The sequence below is a fragment of the Thunnus thynnus genome, chromosome 5 (assembly GCF_963924715.1).
Source record: "Thunnus thynnus chromosome 5, fThuThy2.1, whole genome shotgun sequence".
NCBI classification, from domain to species: domain Eukaryota; kingdom Metazoa; phylum Chordata; class Actinopteri; order Scombriformes; family Scombridae; genus Thunnus; species Thunnus thynnus.
The window spans coordinates 19391415-19413861 of NC_089521.1; the positions used below are offsets into that span (position 1 = coordinate 19391415).

The following is a 22447-nucleotide window of genomic DNA, read 5'->3' on the forward strand; positions in this document are numbered from 1 at the left end:
GAATAGTGAAATTCAACATAACTGTCTTTTAAAGATTGACTTCCTTTACTTGTCAATGGTGTAACATACAGTAGCTTACAAAGACAATCATTCACATTATAACTTTCCCAAGTCGTCGTGTTTTCATGTTGGAGATGTAAAGGGAACCTGTTAAGATGTATTTTAAGGTTAAAATAAAGTATATACACAACAGTTAGTTGTGCTGACATATACTATGTGACATGAGCTTCCAATATATGGTTGACAAAGACTTTCATATACTGTCTGTAAACATTTTCTCTTCACTGTAGAATGTGCTTAATAATGACCCACTCAGAGGTGTTCTTACAGCTTTCATGCAAATACTGACAATCGCATAACAATATGTATTAATTACATCTCCCAAAAGAACAAACAACCCCTTAACACTTTCATTTTGACACAGTAACCTGTATAAATAAAGGTTCCATTAAAAAAGAATAATACAGTAGATTGAATTTATACATATTTTTGTCTTTTCTGTCACAAAAACTCCTTCTTGGCACACACGAATGGATATGATGCCAGTGCAACTACAAGCCTGGATTTACACGGACAAATACAATCAATGCTGAGACTTGATATATCTGACAGCATCCTCATAGTAAATATGACACAAGGTAGTCTGTATAAAATAATGCTACAATATGAAAGATTTGAAGTGTTTTCATTGTTTTACATTTATAAGACAACTATGTGCTACTGGGATATTTGAATAAGATCCAACTTTTAAAACAGAGGTATTATAAATGCCGACAGAATCACTGCCTCCTGCGAGCAGACACTGCAGGGCCAGCTACAAACCACTGCTGACCATCACACACAAGTCTTTTGATTGAGTGGATATACAGTATCAGGCCTCATTTGTCATTGATCCTCTTCTGGTCAGCAGATCAGGATGGTATATCAACCACTTATGAACCTGTGAGCTTCAGCTGGCAGTAAGGCGCTCTGAATATGACCTCCGTCGCCGCTGCTACGAGGACGCCCGGGAAGCAGGAACCCTCCAAAAGAGAAAAGTCACACTAGAGCCGTACACACTCGAGACGAGCAGCCTAGAGGAGTGAACACTTGAAGAATTTAATTCTCTTTGACTTTTTCTCTGTGATCTTGATTGGTTTGCCCGATCCTCCAGCATTGTTGTCAGTCTAGCAAGGAAAGATAAGATTGGGGATAAATGTACAAAACATAGTACTAAAAATGTAAGCCTTCACACAAAATGTAGCATCTGTTACAAGAAACTCAAAATCACTTACTGTCTTTGAGCTCAGATTATGTAATATATCTCTTCCCATTGTATAAAAAGCCTAGAGTGAAAGAAAAACAAATCAAAATGTTTTATAATTATAAATATACATCAATCATGTTACATGGTAGTTTCAGATTTAAAAGCTTTTACTTACCTCTTCTACATTTAAACTAGACTTTGCACTGGTTTCCAAGAACTTAACTCCGTAATCAATAGCCAGCTGAGTGAGATAAAAAATACAATGTTAGACAGTCATTGCATATTGGAAAAATGCTCAGCATTTCCATTTGTTTGAGAGAGCTTTTTAGTAGTGACTCAGCACAGAGACTCACTTTTTCACCTCTGTCTTTGGACACCTGTCTCCTGTCAGTCATGTCACATTTGTTACCCAGGATCATCTTCTCAACATCAGATGAGGCATGCTGGGAGAGGTTAAAAGGCTTGTTAAGTGTTATACAGGACACAAGTGTATACTGACAATATCAAACAGCAATTTCTATCACATAAAAATTCAATTTGTCTGTATGTTTCCATTCAAAGCTCACCTCTTCAATATTTCTGATCCAGTTTTTTATGTTTTCAAAGGACTTCTCATTGCAGATGTCGTAGACCAGCATAATTCCCTGAGAGGAAAAACAGTCATTCTCACAAACTATTTCTCAACTCCAGTGATATGTAAGATAAGCCCAAAGAGAGGAAGTGTAGTGATGAAGCGAGGACTTACCATCGCTCCTCTGTAGTAAGCTGTAGTAATGGTGCGGAACCTCTCCTGCCCTGCAGTGTCCCTGAGAACATCAAATCAACGTTAACAGTAAACAGACATATCAATGATTTTTTGAAAAAAAAAATTCTCCTGTTCGAATTGCACTCACCAGATTTGAAGTTTGACTCTCTTTCCGTCCAGCTCTATTGTTCTGATTTTGAAGTCTATTCCTGCATTTGAATAGACAAACACAGTCAGAGTGGTGCTGGTTGCACTGATTAGCTACATGATATAAAATATTTTCACATGCCTACGATGCACAGCAAATCAGGCACTTCTGCAATAAGTGACTGTCCTTTATAAACTAAAATAACTGTGTTATTGACTCTTAATCCTGTGTCAAGGCTTAAGGGGAAAATATAGCACCAGTCAAAAGTTTGGACACACCTTCCCATTCACTTGAATGAGAAAGTGTGTCTAAACTTTTGACTGGTACTGTAGATGCTGTAAGAACACTATGTAAATTATTATAGAGCTTTTGGGTGGATATAACATTATTGTGAATGCAATCTACAAAGTACAGTAAGATTTACATTACAGTAAGGTTTCCAAAGGTTGAACATCATCAACAGTTTTGATTTCATTTTATATTCAACCTTGCAGGTGCCTGTATGGCATCAAGGACAGCAGATCATTATTATTTGTCTCTCATTCCCATTGTCTTGCTTTTATGTAATTGCTGCCATTTTTAAACATTGTGAGGACGTTTTACTACCCTATATGGCACTACTACATCTATATATAATGACCACCATCAGGGAAGTGCATTAAAGCATTGTATTATGCCAGATTTATCTTGAGGGGCGGCTGCGGGGTACTCACCTATTGTGGATATGAAGGTGGTATTGAAGGAGTCCTCGCTGAATCTGAACAACAGACATGTCTTGCCGACTCCGCTGTCTCCGATGAGCAACAGTTTGAATAGATAATCGTACGTTTTCGCCATTTAAAACACACCAAGCGCTCAAACGATTCGATGATAAGAAAGGCCGTGTACTGAGCCGGGATCCCCCGTCTAGAAATCCTCAGCTGTCTGTTGCAGACCGGTGCTGAAATGAGTGGCGTCACTTTCTGCTTTGCATTATGGTCCATGTAGTTTAAGGGGTTGAGCTCGGACTACATGTATCTTTTTTTAAAGTCACTTCTTTTATAAGTTGATAAAAATTAAAAAATATGTGGGTGGCTCTGTCCTTTATAGCTTTCCTGGTTTTTGTACAGCTGTATACATTTAATTGTGAGGCGAAACTGACGATTTGATTATGTGTATCACAGACCACTACATACAGAAAGCAATTAATTTATCTAAAAGGATGCCGTTATGCATTAAAAAGTGTTAGCTTGAGCTTGATTCTATGCAAAAACCAAAAAGCACTGCAGAGACCTCAGAGATGGCTGCACAACATTCGTTGTAATTTTAATACTAGAAATACTGCCATTCTTTAAAATTATATTTCGATCTACAATAAACACATTGATAAACATTGGACGCATGTCATTTTTTTTTAATTCATTAAATTATGAGTACATAGCAAAAATGTTCAAAATGCGCTCCTTTGTGTTGAGAAATCCTTTTAAAATACTGCACCAACCTGAATCCAACCTTAACAAAACTGTCTCTATTTCCTATTGGGCTCTGGTGTACCTTTTTACCAAGTTCAATTGAAAACTTTTCTCAAGTTTTGGACTGTTGTGTCAACAATATGCAGTGTCAGCCCCTCAGGTCAGCAACCACAGTCTCTGCTCCCCTCTCTGTTTCTGTCAGCTCACGCATGCGCAGGAAAAGACAAGCATAATGCCTGTAAGTTGCAAAAGTTTTACTTGGACGTTTGTTTTCGCTTCAGTCAATATGCAGTGATGTCAGCTGTTTGTGCTTCTTACACATCGAGTTGTTGTCACACTGTGTCGTTGTGTTCGCGGTATGAAACCTTTGAAAATTGTGTTGTTGATGATAATGTAGCACATGGTGCGCAACGTTAGCTAACGTTGCTCTCTGCGTGACGCGGGTGGCGACTACTTACTGAAACGCAACAGTTTGTCGCTACAACGTGAGGCGGAGTGATGTCGGTCCAAGAAACAGTCTGTACCTGTAATTTTCACCAAGCCCTTACGGTTTTCTTTACCAGATGGAGTTCACAAACATGACATTGAGCTAACACTGCTTTTATAAAAAACCTACAATATAGATACGTATGGTACAGTTAATGTTTTATCGTTTATCATAAGGTTATGCCAGTAAACAAACAGGATTTATTTGCCGTGTTTTCTGAAGCCCACTCTTCAAAAACAGTGTGCATACTTACTGTTTTTATTAAAGGAGAAGGGTTTCAAAATGTGTATGTATGTTAGGGTCTGACAGAAAATATATACCAAATATATACCACTACTACTAACCCGTCAAAACCAAACTAAGTGAACGTGTCAGGTCTTAAAAAATGTCTCTGGTTTGTATTTTTTCTGCATTTTAGTTGGCCAAAGATCTCCTCCACCCTGCTATTGACCATGAGAGAAGACAACACAAAAAGAAAAGACTTGTTCAGAGTCCTAACTCCTACTTTATGGACGTGAAGTGCCCAGGTAAATTAACAGATGTAGTCCACCTGGCAGTGTGACGCATGCGCCACGTCAGGGAAATATTATATCATTTTAAAAGGTGTACTTGAAAACAGGTACCTGTAACCATAGTTTTGTGAACTTGTACATTAAGTAACGATAAGTATTTTGCTGCACAGATCGTGAAAGTGAGCTTGCAAGCCTAAGCCCAAGCAAAACTAAGGTTACAGACACAAAACCCTGTTTGCAAGCACACCTTTTTGAATAATATAATATTCCATACAGATGATTTTTTTGTCACACCTGGACCAATTACTAGGTTTCTGCAGTGTTTCAACCATTTTTTATATCACATTACAAACATGGTATTTGTGACAACCTCTTTTTACAGATGCTTTTGTTTTTAAAATATAATTAGTATTTTACTTCTTTCTCAGGTTGCTACAAGATCACCACTGTGTTCAGCCATGCTCAGACAGTGGTGCTGTGTGTGGGATGCTCAACTGTGTTGTGCCAGCCAAAAGGAGGAAAGGCCAGACTGACAGAAGGTAAAACATCCACTAAAGAGTTGAATTTATGCTAGTGCAACTCTTAAAGTATAAGCAACATATCACTACCATCAGCTGAACAGCAGACTGCAATCTAATTAATTTCTTATTTTCTTTACAGGTTGCTCTTTCAGGAGAAAGCAACATTAAAAGGGATTACACACTTAATCATGTCTGTAATTAAGCCATGATGTTGATGAATCCCTTATCTTTTCCATTGATTTCAATGTAGTTGTGCATTCACTGACAGGTTCTGTCATTGTACAGGTGTTCAACTTTTATGACAAATTTATAAACTTACTATCAAACTTTTTAATATGCAAAGTATTAGAATTAAAATCTCACTAAGTCAATAAAGAAATCTGTTGGAAAAGTTGAAGCATTCATGGACTTTTATTGAGAAATAAAACGGTTTGTCATGACTGAAATTACCTTCACAGAAAGCATACGAGTAGTCATTTCAGTTTCTGGATGAATACATTTGTGTCTTAGATTTCTTAGGAAACATACATATAAAAGACATGAATCTTAAATAGAGAACATACCAGACAACACCAAAATACAGTTTTGGGAGCACAACATCGTGACATGTGAAACGAGTACTCCACTTGCATATTCATGTTCCAAGAAAAGTCACACAAAAATGATACTGGCAACTGTTTCAAACTAAACGCAGTACATTACTTTGTGAAAAGCGGGACTTTAAAGGCATTGGTCAAACCTTGTCCATTGTATCATAGACTACAATCACTGTGTCTGACACTGCACTCCACCCCTGGGACTATCCTCGTCTTCCTCATATGCTTCTCTGCTGTAGTTTTTCTGCTGTTTTCGCATATCCACCTCACAGAGATCCACTTCCTCCATGTCATCGGTAATCATCACATCATCCCTGGGAGGAAGTAGTCTTTCCAGTTGGTACATGAGATGCTCTGGGAGCCAGTCTTTTTCTGGAAATTCCACCTATGGGATAAAGTACAATTAGCTGAGGTGTATGCTTTGTATGAGAACCTGAGAATCTGACACAAGAGATAAAAATCCAAGTGTGTCACACTGGTGAAACATTTTGCGACTACTGACTTACCTGGAACTGAATGATAAGTTGTCCCCTATCGTAAGGATCCCTGTAAATTGGCATGCCCTCATTCAGAACACATTTAGTGTCATCATATTTGATTACTTCACCTGTTAAAAAGGAAAGATGTTAATAACAAGATGAGATACTTCACTACCAAAGTGCCGGTCATGCCAGCAATGAAAACCTGCTGAATTCAGTGAATTACCTGGCTGGGAGGTAATGACGATCGTCCTGTTGTCTAACGTTTGAATGGTCTTCTTGAAACCACACAGGGCCTCAACAAGTTTAATGTTCATCTTCATTATCAAATTGTCATCTTGTCTATGGAAAACGGGGTGCTCTTTCTGATCCAGCACAATGTATACATCCCCAGGCTCCAGTCCAGGTTCCTGATCACCTTCTCCACTGAATGAAATTTTCTGGCCATCTTTCATACCTACACAACACATTTATAATCAGCTTAGTTTGCTTCGCAGTGCAAATTTAATGCTACAACATATAAATGGGGAATGAAAATTACCTTTGTCGATGTGAACTTCAAGAATTTTCTTCTTGCGTTCCACTTTGTGTCCATTGCAGTTCTTGCAGCGGTCCTTTGAACTGAATGACTCGCCCTGTCCCTGGCAGTCTGAACACATGGTTTGGATCTGCTGAATCATGCCTGGCCCAATCTGTTGCACCTTGACCTGTACTCCTCTTCCTTTACAAGTTGAGCACTTCTCCAAGGTACCTTTCTTACCTCCATACCCTGTAATTAACAGGAGAATATAATTTCCAGAACTACTGCAAAACCGTTATTATAATTGGGATTAAAAAAAAAAGCAGAAGTACAACACTACATACCGTCACACTTTTCACAAATTACATTCTTCTGGAGTGCAAGCTTCCTGGTGGTGCCATTGTACATCTCCTCCAGTGAAACACTAAGCTGGTGGACAACATTCTTCCCTACAAGAAAACCATATATACACGTTACAGATACATGAATATAAAGACAGTCTGCAGCTAAATTACTTATAAAGCTGTAGTAAAATATATCTTACCTTTTCTCTCCCTCTGCATCCTTCCTCCACCTCCGAAGAACATGTTGAAAATGTCCATTGGGGCCGTTCCTCCGCCCATGCCACCCTCTTTGATCGCTTGTTCCCCACCTTGGTCATACAGGTCTCTCTTCTTTGGGTCTGACAGCACCTCATATGCTTGAGATATAAGCTTGAACTGTGGAAATACAACAAAAAACAGAAAAAACATGAGTCACTTTTGAAAGCAAGATTGCATTTAAAGATTTCATAAATAATTCCTATAACTGCAATAAATAACAGTAGCAGAAAATAATTGCACTATTCCTTCTAGTGACTAATGAATGTTATTGTTAAATGTTTTTCTCCTGAAAGAGTCTATATTAGGATTACTTGTACATTTTAGCATGTTTCTGATGATGACACTGAAACTTTAAAATGTGCAGATGGCTGATCAAACCAAATTTTTTACAAATTGCTAAGCCCAATGTGCAATAATAGCCTTTAAAAGGTACAGTGTGTAGGATTTAGTGGCATGTAGTTGTAAAGTTGCAGATTGTAACCCCCACCCCCCCTTCCAAGTGTTTAGTAGAGCCTACAGGGGCTGTGAAATTTGAGACAAATGGAGAAAGGCCCTCTTGAGAGCCACTGTTTGATTTGTCCCTTCTGGGCTACTGTAGAAACAAACATGGCGGTGCAACATGGTGGGCTCTGTGGAGGAGGACCCGTTCCATATGTAGATAAGAAGGGCTCATTCTAAGCTAATGAAAGCACAATTCTTACTTTTTAATGGCATTACATATTAATTAAGACATACTTATGAATATTATATTCCATTTTTTGCCAGATCCATCCTGCTAGATGCCACCAAGTTCTACACACCTGCACCTTTAAGTGTTAAAATACAGTCTAGAGAGGCAGTGAAGGATCATGTAATTAATTTTAATCTTCAACATTCATTTCACAACCCCTTGACGTTGCATCCTGGGGCATTTCAACACTGTGTCATAGGGTTAATCTGCTTGTACCTAGACAGAGGAACTGCTACTAGATCATTCCAGAAAGTTCCTGGAATTCACTTGTTGTCAATTCAACAAGGTTTAAAATTAGAAAGAGTCCATAAACGGCTGTGGGGGACACCCTAAAGGTCTCTACCGTTATATTTAGTTAACTCACCTTCTCTCCTTCATTGGGGTTCTTGTCGGGGTGAAATTTCAATGCGAGTTTTCTGTAGGCTTTTTTGAGTTCCTCTGCAGAGGCTTTAGGGCTGACACCCAAGAGATCGTAGTAGGCAGTTTCATGAACCATGGTGACAACCTAACAAAAGACACAATAAAGCATAATAACATTAGCACACTATAGAAAAGTGTCACTTCTTATTTTGTCCAAAGACGTTAACGTTGGGACACAATGCTAACTTACCGTTAGCCAAATGCCCACATGTCAAACATCGAAAATTAACCGTTGGCTAATATTACCAAACAGCAAAGTTAACATTGGCGTCGACGTTCGCTTAAACGTTAGAAAATAACGTCCCTAACGGCTAGGAAACAGTAACGTATGCCTCAAACAGATTAGGACGTTAACAGTTAACAGAAACAGCACATGTGGTTAAATGTCGACTCCTGTCAGCTCCATATAAGCGTACATTACGTTTGAAGCTTGAATGAAAGTGTTAGCATTTCTGAGCTGCCGAGTTAAACATTCTTACAAATGATAGTATCGTGTACTTACTTGCCAGGTGTTGTTACTACTATCCGGGCTTTCACGCGTGTTTCTCTGAGGGTGGCTGGTTGGGGAAGATGGCTGGTTCTTATATATACGCTTCACGCTGCAGAACTTTCTGGAGAGCTCAGAGGAGAGGGGCCGGATGTTTCGTGGGTTGGGACTGCGTAGTCTAGAAAAGACCACGACGGGGAAAAAAGCAGGCGACAAGGAGGAGGGGGCAGGAGGTTCCCAGATCAGCTGCTTGTGTATATCTTCACCTGTTTTACAAAATCAACATTTCCTTGGTTTGGTGTAGTATTGGTCGAAGGGCAGCGACTCAATGGCTCCAAGATTCAGTTTAAACTACAAAAAGAATCTACTTCATTCATACAAGGTCTATTTGGGAATATAGGACTAAAAATAGTATACGTCTTTATAAAAGAAAATATAAATAGCATTATAAATATCGGAATCGGAACCATTGCCAGGTAGGTTTGCATATACAAGGAGTTTTCCTTGGTGTTGTGGTGCATAGCAGTCAATTAAGTAATCCTAAACAATACAAAAAGAAAGTAATTTACAATGAAAAAATATGTAAAATATATTCCAAGTGAGAAGAGCTGCTACAGGTTTAAAGTTTAAATCAAAGAGAATTAAATTAAATTTACAGAATGTTGATCAGGAATGTGCAAATGTTCGTTGTGTAATGCAGTGTATAATTAATAATAATAATAATAATAATAATAATAATAATAATAAGAAGAAGAAGTTGTGCACATATAAGATTATTAAATATGCTTATATGTATATGCTATGAATAAGCCAGCTCTTTGTCAAGTTGTATTTTTTCTACTTGAACTACATAATGACCTAATTCATGTTTATGCATACTTGGTGGTCCATTTTCATAAATATTAATATAGTTCAAATCACTGAAAGAAAAAAAAACATAGGTATCATCATGGCTTAATGCTTGTAACTGTGATGGCTTTGTTAGTGGTTAAATTTGTTACAGAACATGCAAATGCAAAACATGCATTTCTGCCCTCAAATGCCGTGTGGAGGCACTATTAGCCAGTATAACAATATCAAGGAGTGTATGTTAAAACATTTAAATTATGAGAAAAAAATGTGTTCAATTCTAAGTAATGTTTCTAGGATGCAGTATAGGGAGAATGCTGGAAGATAACACGGTATAAGAAAGTTTGATCAAATTAGCCATTAATGTTTAGTATTCTTTCACACTGAACTAACTTCCAGCTGAAGTGGTGAAAGTGAAATATTCCTGCTCTTGCTGTGGACTTATGCAGTCACACAACAGTCATAAACATTGCACACCAATGACTGCATTTTCTCTTTATAATTGTGTTATTTACTTGTGTCATGTGTTCAACCATTTTTGTTAAAGAGAGTGAATTAACAGCTGCACTTGTTGCCCTGACTGGCTATATGGCTGTATACAAAAAACTGAAAAATTATTAAATCATCTACTAAATTTGTGTGCAACATTTTGAATGAATTCAGATTGTATGGCGTAGCAGCAACCTCATATAAACTCAAATGGTGAAATTGACACTCAGTAAATAGGGTGTTTACAATTTCTGTTGGATATATACTGTATAGAGTCAGCCCAACTCATAGTCAACTCATATAGAGTCAGCTTGGTCAAAGTTGGAGGTGTATTGTTATAATTTGTGTTTTTACCTATCTGTATTTGATTTAAGAGAACATTATAATCAGACTGTTTTACATGTGAAAAGACAGACCTCATTTAAATTCTGGACATGGTCTTGAGCAAGTGGTCCAATGTAGTGCGCACACACAGACTTTCTGACTTGTTTTGCAACCACTGACAACTTCATTGGACTTGTTGAAGTGCACGTCTTTTGGATAAAAACTTTATGTTGACAAAAGTTTAGCAAATATTTAAATGTGCATTGTCCAGAGAGACAAGAAGTGCTTTTGATTTTTTTTGTTGCACACTTACCAGATTCTGAAAAGTGTCTTCTTTGAGCAAATCTGTAAACTCTGTTCTGGATAACTTGTAGCCAAACTACCAGGAGATCCACACATAACAATATGGAAATTCCTAATGAAGAGAAGGGAGATGATCAGGTTGTGACCAGGTAAGCCACTTAAAATGAACTTTTTGTTTCTTTTATCTAGAGGATGATTGGATGTTATAGTTTATTACTTTTCAGTTAATGTTGAATGGGAAAGATTTATCAGTTGGCGTGCAATTACACCACAGTACAAAACTAAAAGTGTGAAAATGGTTGGAGAACAGTTTGTCACTGATCACTACAGTTTTGGAAGTCTTCTTTATTTATTATTCCTTTTGTAGAAAAATCACAATAATTGTTGAGTGAATGTTCCTGTTGTTGAATGAATGTTCCTGTCTACTTTGTTTTAATATGGCAATGGTTTTGCAATGTGGCAGGTTTGAAATTGTATGTCTACATTTAGTTAAAACACAGAAAATATGTATAAAAACAATGCTAGAGAAGAGAAAAAGTTTTTAACACGTAGGAGTGAAAAATCTTTTGCCTTTCACTGAATTTCAAACAAAGCAAACAGCTTTAGCTGTGCCAAAAGCCCAACATTGTGTTGGGTAAACAATATGCCACTGCAGATTTGACCCATGTGATGAAATGAAAACAGCGGCCGAAACCACTGCCAGAATGTGAGGGGGAGTGTTTCCGAGCTGTTTGAAGCCCATGTTTCCTCTGTGTGTTTTAGTGTGGAGTTGTCAGTTCAGGAGTCTATGGCAGACGTGCAGACAGATAGTGGAGAACATGCCTCTGTAGGTGAGTTATAAGCACATGGGACATCCATTCTGGTGTTGGGATCATGGTGGAAGTTCTTCATAAGTGAACACTAGTAATGGTACTGGATAATCCTGATGGGGCAACAGAAATTGATTTTATACCTCTGTGGGATGGACTGGATTTGTTTGTCAGATTTGCTTTCTCTCTCATCTCAGGGAAGAAACACATAGAAGAGGTGACTGCTGGCGCATCTCTTGCTCCAGCTCATTCTCTTTGGACTGCGGACGCTAAAGGTGCAGTCAGGCTGAGAATAGAAGAAGGTTGTTCGGAGGAGCCTATCACGGTTCATCAAATGTTCAAAGCCTCAGTTGAAAAATATGGAAACATCTACGCACTCGCCAGCAAGAAGAAGAACAAGTGGGAAAAAATTACGTTTTTAGAGTATTATCATTTCTGCCGGAGAGCAGCCAAGAGCTTTCTAAAGGTACTGTATATTATCCAAAAACAGAACTGTGGTTAATCTACTTATTGTAAACAGTGCATACTAAGTGACAACTATTAAAGGTCAGCTTTTAAAAAAAGAAAAGAAAAAAACATTTGTTAATGTGTGCAGCTTGGTTTAGAGCGATTCCATGGAGTGGCAATACTAGGATTCAATTCAGCAGAATGGTTCTTCTCTGCAGTCGGTGCCATCATGGCAGGGTGAGAAAGACACATCCTACAGTAACAACAATACTAAACACTGAACTGAATCAGACGATATCTATATATTCAATAAACTGTTATTATTGTGCTGTTATCATTATTTCATTCTTCACATGACCCTGTTGCAATGACACATTCACTAACTTTAATCTTTTATTTATAATAACCTTTATTCCTCCTCACAGAGGGATAATGACTGGAATTTATGCCACAAACACACCAGAAGCTTGCCAATATGTGGCTAGTGACTCCAAAGCCAACATTATTGTGGTGGAAAACAAAAAGCAATTGGATAAGATATTGGAGGTACTGTTACTTAAATAATGTACAGGTTTTGTCTACATATAAAACATTTTGTGGTAAATTTCTCATTTTCAATACCAAAGATACGTGACAGACTGCCCCATTTGAAAGCCATAGTGCAGTACAGTGGACCAATCCAAGAGAAGATTTCCAATCTCTACTCTGTAAGTACACTTCTGACACCACATGAAATGATACAGACCAAAATGACTGCTGAGCTCAGGCCATGATGGTGTGTGTTGCTGTTTTGGGATAGTGGGAGGAGTTCATGGAGCTGGGTCTGGATGTTTCTGAGAAAGAACTGGATGACATCATCAGCAGCCAGAAAGCCAACCAATGCTGCGTCCTGATCTACACGTCTGGCACCACAGGCAAGCCGAAAGGTGTCATGCTCAGTCATGACAATGTAAGATTTCTTGTGATTACTGTTAATCTGTACAGATTTATTATGACTATATGCAGGCAGATGATTGTGATATTAAGCAAAGCAAGTATGGCAACAACAAACAATCTTCTGTTTATATATATATACGATGAATATTCAGATCACATGGACTGCCAATCATGCCAGCAGGGCAGGGGACATGCAGCCGGCCGACACTAAACAGGAGTCACTAGTGAGCTACCTTCCTCTCAGTCACATTGCTGCTCAGATCTATGATCTCTGGACTGGTATCCATTGGGGTGAGCTGGTGTACTTTGCACAACCGGATGCCTTAAAGGTAAACAAAAATGCATAGCTCACACATGTGGGTTCTGACAGTAATAACAGCATATCTCAAAGGTCAAAAGACCAAAGGTGAACATATTTTGTGCAAGAATAAGCACTTTCACATCAAACTTTTACTCAGCTAAGGTAAAAGCAAGGCAGAAAGGCTCTAATAAGACTTGTTACACAAAAATGTTTTCTCATAATCAGTTTATATATCAATATCTGTTTATCTCTCATATGATACAGAAATTCTACATCCTGTGACGAAAAGCTGAATATTGTAATGAACTTTTTGTGTAAAATGAAATTTCACAACTAAAAAAAAAAAAGAGTACGTGTTTCATGTCTGTCCTCTCGTTGTAGGGAAGCCTGATAACAACACTACGAGAAGTTTGTCCTACATCCCACATGGGTGTCCCACGGGTGTGGGAGAAGATGATGGAGAAGATAAAACAGGCAATCAGTGAGTGTGGATACGTGAAAAAGAAACTGGTCACCTGGGCAATGTCAGTCAGCCTGGAGGCCAACCAAAAGTGTATGCTAAAGTAAGTGCTGATGGAGATGAATTATTGAGGTTACATTGGTTGATGCTTATTTGGATGCTATATATATATTCGAGGTGCTCTGAACTGTTTTGATGTAACTGTACATAAAACTCAGACATAATTTAATTTTTCCTTTTTCAGGGATGATGAGAAACCGTTCCTCTTTTCCCTGGCTAACAGCCTTGTGCTGCAGAGGCTTCGGGCTGAGCTGGGCCTCTCTTGTTGTCAGAAGTTCTTCTCTGGAGCAGCACCGATCGGTAGTGAAACAGTGCAGTTTTTCCTCGGCCTGAACATCCACTTGTATGAGGCTTATGGCATGAGTGAGAGCACGGGACCTCACTTCATGTCAGGTCCCAAAGCCTACAAACTACCAAGGTAAAAGTTCAAGATTGTAACAATTGTATGTAAAGTTTGTCATGCCTAAGTTTTGTATTTTAGACTTATGAGTATTAAGTGACTAAAAGAATTGATTTCTCTGACAAAGCTGTGGTAAGGTGGTGCCTGGCTGTCGATACAAAATGGCCGACGTAGACTCTGAGGGGACAGGTGAGATTTGCTTTTGGGGACGTAACATTTTCATGGGTTTCCTCAATATGGAAGACAAAACGAGAGAAGCTTTGGATGAAGATGGATGGCTGCACTCTGGAGACCTGGGGAAGATAGATGAGGAGGGTTTCTTGTACATCACTGGGAGAATAAAAGGTAGCGCTATCTTAGCAAATAAGGCTATTGTGAGAAAATTGCTTATCTAAGGTCAACAGCTTACATTCTGTAGATTACACACACTTGAGTGCATGTTGTTCAGGACAGAAGATACTTCTCCTTTATCCTCCTTATGAGTCATAAACAGCTGAAATGTCAGGGTGCCCTCTCTCTATTCAGAGTTGATCATCACAGCCGGAGGGGAGAATGTTCCCCCTGTTCCCATTGAGGATGCAGTGAAGAAGGAGCTACCCATCATCAGCAACGCCATGCTGATAGGGGACAAGAGGAAGTTCTTGTCAATGCTTTTAACCTTAAAGGTAATGTACCATTAGTTTCTTATTGTAGATATTGGAAAATGTTTCACTGTATTGTGACTTGACATCAACCGTATCTTATGTTAAGCCACTTTTATGTGACTGTTTGCAAACACAACTGTGCACAATGAACCATTAATGAACATAAATTAACATTTCCACAGCAGCAGTGTGTATACAGTCCCAGTGCTTAATAATGCTTTGTTTAAGACTTTGTTTCCAACACGGTGTTTTCCCTTGAGAGATTTGTAACAAAGCAGAAAACATAGTGGAGTTGAAGCAATTAAAATAACTGGTTGCACAAATTACTGCAATTGTTTGTTTTGACCTATAATCATGATTTAGAAGGAAATACCTAAAATTAATGGGATTTGATTCTGTGTTCTAGTCTAGCAGCAATACAGAGACCATGGAGCCCACAGAGGAGCTGAGTCTGGAGGCTGTGGAGTATTGCCGAAACCTAGGCAGCCAAGCAACCAAGGTGTCTGACATCATTGGAGGGAAAGACAAAGACGTGTGCCGTGCAATTCAGGAGGGAATCGACAGAGTCAACTCTGCAGCCATCTCTAATGCTCAACGCATACAAAAGTGGACTATCCTGAGAAAGGACTTTTCTGTTTCTGGAGGAGAGCTGGGTAAATTTAGCACAGTGGTGATCAGTGGACTGTTGAGCCAGACTGGGTAACGCATTATTTTACAAGTCCGTAATTTCCAATTAATTTTCTAGGAAGTTTATGGAGGGAAAGATGTAATTTTATTTGCTACTAATTTTAGGGAAGTTCAATTGGTACACACAGGTGAGCTGAACAAGAAACATACAATTCAACATACAGGGAGGATACATTTTCTATTGATGAATGAATGCTGAAGATATTTACTTTTAAAAAAATCCCACTTTCCCTGTAATTAGTACCAAATGTTGCTCTGACTTCCCCGGAAATCATGAGGAAATTATGAACATGTAAAAGTGTTACCCTAGACCGTAACACTTGTATGTATGTTGTATTTAACAATGTTATACACTTCATAATTTTGTCTTTTGTATTATGGGCCTTGCAATCGTGAAACTGCAGTGAACTATTGCTCATTACATTCTTTTGTCCTTCCAGGTCCAACAATGAAGCTTCGTCGTCCTGTTGTCTTGGAGATGTACCACAATGTCATTGACAGTCTGTATCAAGAATAGTGTCACGCTCCTAGAGAGCTTACTCTGTAACTGTTAGTATGAAAATGATTTGTTACTAGCATCATTCTTGTGGACATGCATGGAATTTAATTATATCTGTGTCTTCCTGTGTACATAAATGCAAAAAATAACAGAGAAACCATATTTAAAGTTTTACAACATTTAAGAGCAAAACAAGATTACCTTCTAAGTACTTACAATACCAAGAATTGTGCAAATCTCAATTGCATCTTCTTATACGCTGAAATATTTGTCTCTCTTAAAAAAATCACACTAGTTACCTGCAGGACAGCTTCTTACAGTGTGTCATGTAAAAATTTGGTACTAGTTAGTATATAGCCTATACTAATATGTGTAGAAACACTGACTTTACAGCGTTCATGGACACAACTTTTACTGGAAACCTAATTACCATGATATTATCAAAGTCATCATCATAGCAGCTGAGGGGGCTTATGACACCCACATTGGTCATTTAGATAACACCTAATAAAGAGTCTGGCATTTCTGGTATCACTGTAATATTCATCTTCATTTATACATTCATTACACTTGCAGCAAAAACATAACTGACATGAAGACTTAGTGCAAACACTTGCTAATTTAATGTTAAGAATGCTTGATTGTTTTAATTAAAGCCTCAATCTGTATTTTCTGATTGCATGAATGTTAAATATATTCACATTAATAATTAAAGAGTTGGCCTTATTGATGAAATAATTTGCAATCTGCATTTTGAGTATCCCTCAGTTGATCATCATGAGGGTTACGGATTGTGTCTTTAATGTCAATATGACAGCGTCAAATAAATAAGACAAGAGGCCAATATCAGCCAATAAATAGACAATACCCACCACACTTTAGGAATAAAATACATATCACATATACAGTAACTGTTGGTCATGAGTTTGAAGAGAATGCTTTGAAGAGTGCAGAGAAAAAAATAATAAAACCGTCAGGATCATAGACTCCTGAGTCTTTTTTTTAAATACATCTTTTGGTTAAAATGTGCAGATACAGCATGACATGATTAAAGAAGGGGACTCAAATGCTGAGTCACTGCCCATTTACCATCCCTTTAATCTGTATCCCGCACTCTTTGACATATTGCTTCTGTGAATTCTGAACACTTTGCCTTCCCTCCGAGGTCTCCCGTCAGAACCTTGAAGACAAAAGTATTATGAGTCAGAATGGGGACATATAACCAAAACACTGTGTCAGAGTTTCTTGAGATATTAAACTACCTTCTTGTCTCGAATGGTGTCAAAGCAGGCAGTTTCAATATTCTTGGCGTGGCCATGCAGGCCCATGTGCCGCAGCATCATGACCGCACTGAGCAGCAGGGCGGTGGGGTTGGCCATGTCTTTTCCTGCTATATCCGGGGCAGTTCCATGAACCTGACAGAAGAAATTAATCACAATCAGTCATTATAGTTGATATTTCTATAAAAAGATAAGAAGCAAACTTTGACATGCCTTCACTAGCTCATCCCACACCATGAACTTCTACTGTGCAACTTGTACTTTGATAAATACTTTGACAAATGGGATTAACAACAACATACCGACTCAAATATGGCAACACCATTGGCACCAATGTTTCCACTAGGGGTCACTCCAAGACCTCCAATCAGTCCAGCACAAAGATCACTGTAATGGTAAACGCATACAGTTATCTTCAGGTTTATTCCTGTGCATGTACATGATAAGATAACTTTGTTGTCTGTCACAAAGAAACAGAAATTTTCATTTGACAAGGCTCAATAATACACATTTTAAAACACACATAAAGTTAAAACTACAACTGACAAGTACAATATTAAATAGGACGGAGTACAGTGCCTATTTTAGTTTATTCAGGATGATGATCGCAGGGGGAATAAAAGAGTTTTTGTAGATGTTTTTCCGGGCCAGTGGGACTTTGTAGCGTCGACCTGATGGCAGTAACTGGGAGGATTGTTGGAGGGGTTGAGAGGGGTCCTGCTTGATCAGAGTGGCTTGCCTGATCACTGATCGAGTGTAGAGTTCAGATAAGGGGAATTTGGGGTGAACCAATTAATTTGCTGGCCTGATTAGTTATGCAGGAGAGTTTTGTTTTTGTTTGGTGGTGAGGGTGCGATGTTGAAGGTGAGTATGGATTCAATTCGCGTCCTGTAAACCGGGGTTAAAATGTCCTTGCTGACATTAAAAGTCCTGAGCTTCTTCAGCAGGTGGAGGCGCTGCTGGGCTTTCTTGTACACAGAGTCAGTATGCTGGAAAAAGGACAAGGAGGTGTCTATCTCTGTCACAAGGTGTTTAAATGATTGTACTTGTTCCACCAGCTAGCCTTAATACTGAGGGGTTGGAAAAGAGCTTGACCTTATTAACTAGATTTCATATACATAGGCACATCATTTGCAACTGATGCAGACCATCATCACTACAGATTTTAGTTGCTTTTTCTTTGATTGATGTTAAATTATTATAGTCCAGGTTAGTTTAAATTACTTTGTCTAAATTTGAGTTTTACATTAAATTACATTAAATACTGGCCTGGTTGAAACCACACAGTCTGCACTATTTTCTTGATTTAACTGTTTTCTACACGTACAAATGAAACAAAATTTCATGATTTGCAGCAGTGTGTAAATGCACTGTAAGTCTAAAAAGGAATTGCTTTAAAAAGGTTGTTTTTTTGTGCAATTTAATGAAGAACACCTCTATTTTAAAGGTTATCAATCTAAGAGGTTCTCTGGTGACATTTACTTACCTCAAGATGTCTCCATACAAATTTGGCATCACCAATACATCAAACTGTGTGGGATCCTGTACCATCTGTGAAAACAGGTATAAACAATGGCACTAATAATTAGGCATTTTAAGAACAAAAACCCTTCACAAAATATTGCTTCTTATCCATTAAAAACATTCATTCACACTAAAGTAATACATAACAAAAGCTATTGGGACTTACATTAAGGCACACAGTATCCAAGTACATCTCAGTGAATTTCACATCTTTGTGCTTTTCAGCAGCCTCTCTGCATTTTCGTAGGAAAAGCCCATCTGACATGCGCCTATAATAAAAAATGTCAATAGAGGACAATCATTTTATTTTGGCAAATAGCTTGAGAATGACACATTACTTAAAGTAGTTTGTATTGAATACAACTTACATAATATTGGCCTTATGAACAGCAGTAACACTGGCCCTTTGATTATTTCTGGCATATTCAAACGCATACTCTGCAATGCGTTGGCTGGCTTGCTCTGTAATGAGCTTAATACTCTGTACCACTCCATCAACAATCTGAAAATATACAGATTCAAGAAAGATTACATTCAGGAAACATCTGTTAACTATAAATCATGTTTGAATTGTTTTAAAAAAAATGCTAAAGGTTTTATCCCTAAATATCAAAAGGTGTCTACACTGGGGAAGCAAAAAAACAAAAATGGTTTTGATCTAAAGAAAATTAAATAGGCCTACATGATGACTCAGTGAAGAAATAATCAAAAGGTCAAAAGAAAACAACTAAACGTAACAACTAGACAAGTAATGTGTTCTTAAAGGTTCTTACCACATGTTCAATTCCACTGTATTCACCCTCAGTGTTCTCCCTGATGGTGACCAGGTTCACATCAGTGTAGGGGGTCTTGTAGCCCTCGATGGACACACAGGGGCGCACATTGGCATAGAGGTCAAACGTTTTCCTCAGCAGCAGGTTCATAGAGGGATGACCAGCAGCTATCGGTGTCTTCAAAGGACCTGTAGATTGTTGAGTAATTCAAAATTATTTATAAGTTCATCTGCCAACACTAAATGAAAACACCCTTTAGAGGGACAAGATCTAAACTAGTGTGTCATGTAATTTATCAGTTACGTATTTGTAAGAATCTTTTATTATCTTCATTGGTATTTGTTTAAATGTACTTCTCATCTCTAAAACAATTTCACTTCCTAATTTTTGCTATGCTTTTAATGCTTTGCTTAGTTATTAGTTACTAGGAAAAAAACAGAACATATCATCAGCAGCAGCAGCATCATCATCATCAACTCACTGGAAAGCATCAGATTTTATTTTTAGTAATTATAAGTGTATTAAGCAGGTTACCTTTTAGGCCAATTTTGTTCCTGTCCATCGATTCTTTGGCATCTGGAGGAATCATCCATTTGCCACCAGGTCCTTGGATGGCTGTAACATTTCTCTCTTCCCACTGAATAGGTGCCTGTATCAAAACAGAAGCACTAGATTAGTTCACAAAATGCTGATTTTTACATTAGAATATAAAAGATTTGTCATTACAACAAATTCCAGACTTTAATTGATTAAAGAATAATCAAGTGTTATCTATTGTATCTATTGTAACCTAAAAATTTTGCTGGGTACTCTTCCTGGTGATCAATAATGTTTCTCCCTGGTCCTGAGGTACTAACCTGAGCTGCTTCAAATATCTTCATGACAGCAGTGGAGATCTCTGGACCAATTCCATCACCAGGGATTAAAGTAACAGTATGCATCTGTGAGGCAGAACAAAAATCACATAAAATTCAGTGACACAAGAATAATTACACACTTCTGAGAAAGTCACTATTTAATACAAGCAATAAGTTACACTAGAAATTCTCGAGGAAAAAAAATTCACTGTAGCTCTAGGGGAAAGATACATACCCCACGGATGAACGTCCTGGGTTGTGGAGTCTCTCTCTGCAGAGCTCCAACCACCCGTGCCACCTGACAATAAAAAAGGCAACAAATTTAACATTTTTTCCAAAGTACTGTAAGCTGTCTCACTTCTACAGCACAAATACAGCCATAAATACAATTATTTGAATAAACAGAGCTATGATGTAAAGTGAATGACCCAAGAATTATGCAGTCTCAGTACAGCATGTTTTATCTGGACTGTTTTTGACCAAAAAAATATATAATTACTGTAATGCCAATCCTTGGTCACTCTAGTAAACAATATTTGAATATGAAATATGAAAAGTGCAGTGCAATTACATGAAACACACAAGGTGTCTGAACAAGACAGACAGACGGATAGATAGATAGATAGATAGATAGATAGATAGACAGAGAGACAGACAGAGACAGATGGCTTAGGAGCAATCTGGAAGAGGACACTGCACTACTTCCCAGCGGGAGTAGTGAGTCCTTAATTAAATAGCATGTTAGCTGTGTTGAAAAGGCACATTTCTTTGTGTGATTATAACCATCACCACCCGCATCCGTGTATGAGTGGAGGCCCAACAGGCCTACAACAGGGGCAAGGACAGCAAGAATGGCAAATTGAATGTAGTAATGTAGCGTTAATTAACCAATAGAAAAAGCTAAGCAAGAGGTCACCTTTAGCTTTGGAGCACAAAGACTTAGAAAAGAAATGCCCATTTCAGATTTGGATAGCTATACTACTGCGGGAGATTGCTAGCTAGCTGTTTTCCTCAAGCAGCAAGGATAGTCAACGTTTTAATACTTATGCTTAACTTACTTCCTCTGCCTTGATTTTATCCTTGTCTTTGACCGATAAACCCCACTGTCTTAGTAGATTAAGAATCTGTAGATAAGGGACATTTCATAGACATTTGTTGCCAAAGTGTAGCTCAATCAAGAAACGTTCAACTTGAGCAATTACCCATGACGCCAACGCTAAACTGTTAATAAAATGTAGCTATTAGAAAAGAAAACAAGTAGATTAGCTATATTCGTCAAATGCTAACGCTAGCGGTCAGAGTCAGGTTGCTATAGTAACTAGAAGCAAGTAGCCTAAGCGTTAGCGCCTAGCCAGTTAGCTGGTACTGTCTGCTGTATGACAGCAGTCTTTGACTGTAAACCACTGTCAAAGAGCCTAACGTTAGTTGATGAATTGGAAACCAATGGCATGCAATTGGTGCTATTCTTTAAATAATTTACATATTTTCCTCATACATACCGCTGACCTCCACGTATTCCCTGCCATCCTGAGCTAGCCACCAAGGTCGATGCAGCAGCAGTTATCAAGCTAGCTACAGTACAAAGCGGATATCCGTTCTGAACATTTCCCCTCCACAATAAACCTCTATTAAATAAAGTCACACAGTAGATAACGCCATGATTCATGTGAATTTCAATTATTTTGTGGTACTAACGTTCAATCACGCACTCATTTCAACTACTTAATTTTGATTTCTACAATAATATTGACAAATATTATACTTATTGTAACACGTTTATGATTTCTTTCGCTTATGTTGTGTGTGTGTCCCGGGATTGACCTGAGTTTTAAGGATGTGACATTATATTTAATGTCGTGTA

The 22447-nt window shown here is 38.1% G+C and overlaps 5 protein-coding genes across 9 annotated transcripts; 2 read left to right on the forward strand and 3 right to left on the reverse strand.

The window, feature by feature from the left end:
- Positions 1–22: 22 nt before the first annotated feature.
- LOC137183063 (ras-related protein Rab-8B-like) lies at positions 23–3625 on the reverse strand. The gene is made up of 8 exons (XM_067589819.1): positions 2853–3625; positions 2140–2200; positions 1992–2052; positions 1813–1890; positions 1600–1689; positions 1422–1487; positions 1275–1325; positions 23–1166 (listed from the first exon to the last, which is right to left on the reverse strand). Exons 1-8 carry the CDS (start codon positions 2974–2976, stop codon positions 1074–1076), a joined length of 624 nt encoding a protein of 207 aa, XP_067445920.1. The 5' UTR covers positions 2977–3625; the 3' UTR covers positions 23–1073.
- Positions 3626–3739: 114 nt separating this feature from the next.
- Positions 3740–5507, forward strand: rps27l (ribosomal protein S27 like). 2 transcript variants are annotated; one of them, XM_067589820.1, is made up of 4 exons: positions 3740–3828; positions 4496–4604; positions 5018–5128; positions 5250–5507. In XM_067589820.1, the coding sequence occupies exons 1-4, from the start codon at positions 3823–3825 to the stop codon at positions 5276–5278; spliced, it is 255 nt and encodes an 84-aa protein (XP_067445921.1). In that variant the 5' UTR covers positions 3740–3822; the 3' UTR covers positions 5279–5507. The 2 variants fall into 2 exon arrangements, with proteins under 2 accessions (XP_067445921.1, XP_067445922.1); XM_067589821.1 differs by having other exon boundaries at positions 3822–3946.
- Positions 5503–9105, reverse strand: dnaja (DnaJ heat shock protein family (Hsp40) member A). 2 transcript variants are annotated; one of them, XM_067589814.1, is made up of 8 exons: positions 8960–9105; positions 8402–8542; positions 7250–7424; positions 7050–7154; positions 6727–6954; positions 6412–6642; positions 6213–6313; positions 5503–6091 (listed from the first exon to the last, which is right to left on the reverse strand). In XM_067589814.1, exons 2-8 carry the CDS (start codon positions 8531–8533, stop codon positions 5876–5878), a joined length of 1188 nt encoding a protein of 395 aa, XP_067445915.1. In that variant the 5' UTR covers positions 8534–8542; positions 8960–9105; the 3' UTR covers positions 5503–5875. The 2 variants fall into 2 exon arrangements, with proteins under 2 accessions (XP_067445915.1, XP_067445916.1); XM_067589815.1 differs by lacking the exon at positions 8960–9105 and adding an exon at positions 8648–8780.
- Positions 9106–9211: 106 nt separating this feature from the next.
- Positions 9212–17138, forward strand: acsbg1 (acyl-CoA synthetase bubblegum family member 1). 2 transcript variants are annotated; one of them, XM_067589812.1, is made up of 15 exons: positions 9212–9420; positions 10981–11058; positions 11672–11739; positions 11916–12184; positions 12314–12402; positions 12591–12711; positions 12792–12872; positions 12965–13114; positions 13254–13430; positions 13784–13965; positions 14107–14340; positions 14450–14667; positions 14848–14987; positions 15373–15619; positions 16094–17138. In XM_067589812.1, the coding sequence occupies exons 2-15, from the start codon at positions 11012–11014 to the stop codon at positions 16168–16170; spliced, it is 2100 nt and encodes a 699-aa protein (XP_067445913.1). In that variant the 5' UTR covers positions 9212–9420; positions 10981–11011; the 3' UTR covers positions 16171–17138. The 2 variants fall into 2 exon arrangements, with proteins under 2 accessions (XP_067445913.1, XP_067445914.1); XM_067589813.1 differs by lacking the exon at positions 10981–11058.
- A 41-nt stretch (positions 17139–17179) lies between these two features.
- On the reverse strand, positions 17180–22189 carry idh3a (isocitrate dehydrogenase (NAD(+)) 3 catalytic subunit alpha). Of its 2 annotated transcripts, XM_067589816.1 has the most exons (12): positions 22086–22176; positions 21645–21710; positions 20822–20884; positions 20587–20670; positions 20264–20378; positions 19730–19917; positions 19325–19458; positions 19123–19225; positions 18919–18983; positions 17735–17819; positions 17415–17567; positions 17180–17332 (listed from the first exon to the last, which is right to left on the reverse strand). In XM_067589816.1, the coding sequence occupies exons 1-12, from the start codon at positions 22110–22112 to the stop codon at positions 17249–17251; spliced, it is 1167 nt and encodes a 388-aa protein (XP_067445917.1). In that variant the 5' UTR covers positions 22113–22176; the 3' UTR covers positions 17180–17248. The 2 variants fall into 2 exon arrangements, with proteins under 2 accessions (XP_067445917.1, XP_067445918.1); XM_067589817.1 differs by lacking the exon at positions 21645–21710 and having other exon boundaries at positions 22086–22189.
- Between the last annotated feature and the right edge of the window lie 258 nt (positions 22190–22447).